At 33.5% G+C, this 6,026-nt stretch overlaps 1 protein-coding gene across 1 annotated transcript in view; it reads left to right on the forward strand.

Moving 5' to 3' along the window:
• LOC107496156 (uncharacterized) overlaps positions 1-6,026 on the forward strand; it is a 16,638-nt gene that overhangs the window by 7,095 nt on the left and 3,517 nt on the right. Inside the window, 13 exon segments of the mRNA XM_021126958.2 lie at positions 125-238; positions 395-481; positions 1,330-1,458; positions 1,642-1,863; positions 1,940-2,084; positions 3,134-3,177; positions 3,381-3,464; positions 3,559-3,627; positions 3,719-3,795; positions 3,977-4,046; positions 4,531-4,680; positions 5,038-5,103; positions 5,219-5,363. Of these exon segments, the coding sequence (XP_020982617.1) occupies positions 125-238; positions 395-481; positions 1,330-1,458; positions 1,642-1,863; positions 1,940-2,084; positions 3,134-3,177; positions 3,381-3,464; positions 3,559-3,627; positions 3,719-3,795; positions 3,977-4,046; positions 4,531-4,680; positions 5,038-5,103; positions 5,219-5,363 (1,402 nt within the window).

Below are 6,026 nucleotides of genomic sequence, written 5' to 3' on the forward strand. Positions count from 1 at the left end.
CAGAGCAAAAAAAAAAAAAAAAAGCAAAGGAAAAAATTATCCATCGAGCATAGCATTTTAGTTATCCATATTGTTTTCTCATTCTTACTCACATGATGTTTTGAACCAATTATATATTTGACAGGAGGAATTGTTGCCAATGGTGCAGTCTAGCAATCTTACTTTGTCATTTTCAACAGAAAGTTCAATAGAGGAAGAATTAAAGAGAGAAAGCACAGCAGATGTCATAACAATACTTGTAAGTAATTTTCATTTCCTTCAACTGAATGTGAAAAACTGATTTGTTTGTGGTATGCTTAAGCTCATGAATTAATCATTGTGGTTGTGGCTTAAATAATATAATGTGCTTCATTGGATTTTCATACACTAAACTTCGTCTCCATTTTCTTGTTAGGTGAGCTATATCGTAATGTTTGGCTATATATCAGTGACATTGGGAGACACTCCATCTCATCAATCTTCTTTCTACCTCTCATCCAAGGTATGATTTTAAATAATTTCCTTATATGTTGGTTTCATTATTAAACGCATGCTTATACGAGTGTTTTACTTTTGATGTGCGGTTAATTTTGGTTTTGATGTGAATACTCTTGAATTACTGCTAATAATAATAAGGGTTCTATGGTTGATATTATTGAGTGCCACGTGTTATAAATCCATTTATGTGTTTTCTCCTCATAATATCTTATGCTTTTAAGTGAGTTGGTCTTTGACTGCATTAGAGACAAGATGAAAACAGATAAAACAGGAAGTGAAAATAGAAAACAAAATTTTATTGATTTCACTTTTTCTCTTTTTTCTTCACAAAATCCTGAAAAAGAAAATACTGAAAAAAAACAGGAAATGAAAAACACAAACCAGACACACCCTTTAGTTTCGGACAAAATAACTCTTCAAAGAAATACATATACATCATAGTCCCCTAAAGATTTACTCTCTTATGACAAAATGCATCATTTTTTTTATAAGTGCTAAAATGGCTCGTGCATTTGATCCAATTTTTTTGGGGAACATTAGGATAATTATTTAGAAGTGCATGCAAAAGCTTGGGGCAGAATTTGATCTTTATCCATTTTGTTTTTGTTTTATTTTTTGAATTTTTTGGCAATTTGCGTATGGAAAAGAAATGTCTAAAAAATAAATATCTCCCTTTTCAAAATATGCTTCCAAAAAAAAAAAGCACATCATATAAACGAAGTTTTTTCAACTTTTTTGTGGTGTGGTTCATGACGGTGCTATAGTTGAAGTTTAAGTGCTATGTATAAGTTCTTCAATTAATCCTGTATGATTATTTACCACTACCCGTTCTTTAACTTTTATGTTATTCAGGTATTGCTTGGCCTTTCGGGGGTTTTGCTTGTTGTGCTTTCTGTCCTTGGATCCGTTGGATTTTTCAGTTTGATTGGAGTGAAATCTACATTAATCATCATGGAAGTCATACCTTTTCTTGTTTTAGCTGTAAGTCTTTCTGTTCTTATCATTCTCAATTATCTTTTATAAACTTATCAGAGGTACTATCTCTGCTTATCTGAGCATGTTGCAATTGCATTGGCTAAAATTATTATAATTCCAAACTTTTTTGCTGGCCAATCTTTATCTTTCCCCATTTCACTGTTTTTAATGGTTTCATTCTTTGACCAGGTTGGTGTAGATAACATGTGTATAATTGTAGATGCTGTCAAACGGCAACCCTCAGGCTTACCTATAGAAGAACAAATAAGTAATGCAATGGGGGCAGTTGGACCATCGATAACATTGGCCAGCTTATCAGAGATCCTAGCATTTGCCGTAGGATCATTCATTTCTATGCCAGCATGCCGTGTTTTCTCAATGATTGCAGGTTAAACAATCAGTGGGGAAAAAGTTTTGTTTTTTTGTTTTTTTTTGTTTTTTTTTTTGTTTTGTTTTTTGTTTTTTTTCTATGCAATATGCAAATGAGATTTTGGCGGTTCTACTGGATTTCCTTCTACAGATTACTTCTTTTGTAGCTTTGGTTACATTAGACTTTTTGAGAGCCAAGGATAACAGGATTGATTGCTTCCCATGCATAAAGGTGAATTCATCCTCTGCAGAGGAGAGTGAAGGTACACGAGGAAACTGTTTCCTATACCTATGTTGATTTGCTTATGTTTTTGGTATATTTGGTTTTTCGGCATGATATGGGAGTCTCTATGTCCCTGTTCTCTTATATTGAATTACAGTACAATTTACCTTGTCCAATCTTCAAGCTCTAGAGGCCTTTCAAGAAAGGTCCACTTTGAGGCATAAATCATACATGCACCTCTATCTAATAACTTAATCGTTAAACTTATCGGATATGTTTGGTGTTAGATGCAATATCAGCGGCTTCCCATTTTTTTTCATCTAATCATTTGAACACAAGTTATGTAAGTGATTTCCTCTGTCCATTGTGGAGTTTCAAATGACTTTCAGGCAAGGAAGAATCAACTGTTGCAGTGATTGTTGATATTGTCACAGTTAGACACTATGATATTACAATAAATCTTATGTTGACTGCATAGAAAATAGGGTAGTATAGATAATAGGATTCATAGGAAAAGGTTAATCTCATTTATTGTAGTATTTTGCCGTTAAGTATATATACTGCATAGATTAGATCTGTTAGTCTATGACGATTAACAACATATTCTATCGATATTACTCGGCTTATTATTCTCTTCGCTGTAATTCTGTATTTCCACCATGAATTCTAATAGATATTATGGGTGTTAGCTCACAAAGGAGAACTGGAAAGAGTAAAGGACATTATAGTGATATATGACATATTGTTCTTCAATACAAAAATGTAAAATTATTGCTAATCCCTACATAATAATGTTAGACTTCTAATGGTAATTGAACAAGGAAAAAAGACAAAGAAATATTGAAAAATTAGAAAATATTCTTAAGAGATAATCTAAGGTACAATATTCAAAGATATGATAATTTATCAATGAGATATTTCATATACATTTAGTCATGGGGTTAGGCTCTGCTCAATAATGATTTATATCTCGTATTTTGCATTCAAGCATAATTGTGAAGTATTCTCAGGTTCTGTTGATATTTAGCATTTCAAAATTCTCTCCTTGTGTATATTTTTGTTCTAACCATATAATAAATTGAAATGTAGACATTAGGGAGGAAAGAGGTGGATTGCTTACACGATATATGAAGGTAGGGTGATATTTAATTCATGCATTAATTTTCTGTAAATAAGAAAAAATTATGGTATTTTGCTACCCACCTTTTATGATTTCAATTCGGGTTGTATTCTTTTTCTAATTTTTGTCGACATGCAAAATTCTTCAAGTTAACAACATAGAGTTTGTTACTTTACTTTCCAAAATTAACTCTCCTGTATCATTGTGAAATTATAGGAGGTTCATGCACCATTTCTTGGACTATGGGGAGTTAAAATCTTGGTCATTGCTGTATTTATTGCGTTCACCTTAGCAAGCATTGTAAGTTGCATGGGAATGAACAAATGTTGACTTCCTTTTTCTATAGTGCGTTTTGGATACTGTAATTTATTATTATTATTATTATTTTGAATAGGCTCTATGCACAAGGATTGAACCTGGTCTTGAGCAACAGATTGCTCTTCCACGGGATTCCTACCTTCAGGTTTAAGTTTCTAATTCTTTTTTCCGATGTATTTTTGAGTCCTTCAATTCCTAACCAGCATCTTACCTTCTTTATTTTGTTGTGTTTGTAGGGGTATTTCAGTAACATTTCCGAGTACCTCAGAGTTGGACCACCACTATATTTTGTTGTTAAGGATTATAACTACAGGTTGATTGATTTTATTATTCTAGTTGAACTCGTCTCTTCGATCGTTGATGTCATTTATCTTTTCATGCACATACTTCAATGTTATGTCATTTAGGATTCCTTAGGATACAAATACAACAAAAAGGAAAGCTCAGAGATTTTTGTTATTTCCTGAACTGTTTCCCCATGCTCCCTTCTGCAGTTTGGAATCAAAACATACAAATCAGCTATGCTCCATTAGCCAATGTGATTCAAATTCTCTGTTGAATGAGGTAACTCAATGGTCACTTCAATGAGTAATGATTTTATATCAATTGTTTCATTTGATTAGTTTTCATGTTTCATGTGAAATTAATCAGATTTAACTGTTATGATTAAGTCTAGCTTGATAATAGCTAGTTAGCTACTCTGCTGTGTCTACAGTTTAGTTTCAATTTTTAGTGATATTGATACGTCCAGTATATGTAACTTGACTACAATCAATGTGATTTTTTATTCACTACACGTACCCATGATTTCCTTAACCGCCTATGGTAAGTAGTTTACAGACTTAAGTTCAGTTCAATTAACTTGATTTTAATTTGGTGGATATTGCATTGTACAATTTATGTAAATATAAATACTCATATCTTCCTGTTTGTGAAATTTAGAAGACATTATTGAATATTTCACTTTTATTTCTTCTTCCATATTGTTTTTTTAATCTTATTGGAGTAGATGAATGGATAATCCATGTCTTGCTTTATGACACTGCAGATATCTAGGGCATCATTGGTGCCAAAATCAAGCTACATTGCCAAACCAGCTGCCTCATGGCTTGATGATTTCCTTGTATGGATATCACCTGAAGCTTTTAGTTGTTGTCGAAAATTCGTAAATGGCTCTTATTGTCCGCCTGATGATCAGGTATATGCTACTTTATATGCCCTTTGATAAAATCTTCTCTTCAGCTTGATGGATTTGTCTCCATAATTTAAACTTACATTCATCACATGGTATTTATATGTGCCTTATGATTTCTTTTCCTTTTCCTGTTTAATTTCTGTGTTTACTGCAATTGATTGAATGATTACTCCAATGAGATATTTTTTCCTATACCGTCATGCATTACACTTTTAGACTGTTTATTACACCCTTTGCGTGCAACTCTTCTCCAGATCCTGCATTGAGCAGGATGCTACTGGGTGCCATCATGCATCTTTTTGGGTTACATTACCATCATGTATCTTTAACTTACAATAGTAAATGTTTGTCTTTCTTCAGCCACCTTGCTGTTTCCCAGATGAAGGACCATGTGGGTTGGGTGGAGTGTGCAAAGACTGTACAACTGTAATATACTTATCACTGTCTTGGTTATGATATGGGAGATCTGTCCAAAAGATTTTTTGACTGCTAATATAAGTGTTGCTTAGGCAAAAGGACTCACAATTTGGTTGATTGCTAGTGTTTCCGCCACTCGGATTTGGTTAATGATCGTCCAACTACAGCACAGTTTAGAGAGAAGCTTCCCTGGTTTCTTGATGCACTGCCATCAGCTGATTGTGCAAAGGGTGGTCATGGTGCTTACACCAACAGTGTAGATCTGAATGGTAATGCAGATATTCACTACCTCTTGGTTAAAGGACAAAACTGATATTACATTCCTAACAAAATTCCCCGTTTAAGTTTTCACACACTCATATATATATATATAATTTTAATATTCATAAATCTTTGAAAGCTGCTGATGGTATCTAATGGCCTCTTCATCATATCATTCTTCCTTTCTTTGTTCCTTTTTTATTAATCTTCATCTTTGCCTCCTATTTTCTCTTAGTGGCTGAATCTCACCCGTGCCATTCTTCCATCTATCCTATCATTATGATGCTTCTTTCACCTTTATTGTTTGTCTGTTTGTTTCCACTGGCGGTTGACATGGTGAGATTATTAGATCTCCTCTTTGAGGCCATAAATGTTGCAGACTGTCCAAATCTGTACTCGTTGGTCAAAAAGTCTTTACACACCTTTTTTAGGCACCAAATTGTTCTTGCTACTCTATTTCCTGATTCTAAACAGACCTTTGTCCCAAGCATTTTTACAATTTTGGTTCACTTCCATTTCCAGATTAGTCTTATAGGGCCACAATAAGCATTTCTGGACTAAGTTGTAAGCTTTTTCTTTTCAGGTAGAAATGGTGCCAGATAGGAAACTGATATAAAGATCAGGGTTTGAAACTGAATAGTTGTTCAATAAAAGGGATAACGGGTCATACA

The sequence above is a fragment of the Arachis duranensis genome, chromosome 7 (assembly GCF_000817695.3).
Source record: "Arachis duranensis cultivar V14167 chromosome 7, aradu.V14167.gnm2.J7QH, whole genome shotgun sequence".
NCBI classification, from domain to species: Eukaryota; Viridiplantae; Streptophyta; class Magnoliopsida; order Fabales; family Fabaceae; genus Arachis; species Arachis duranensis.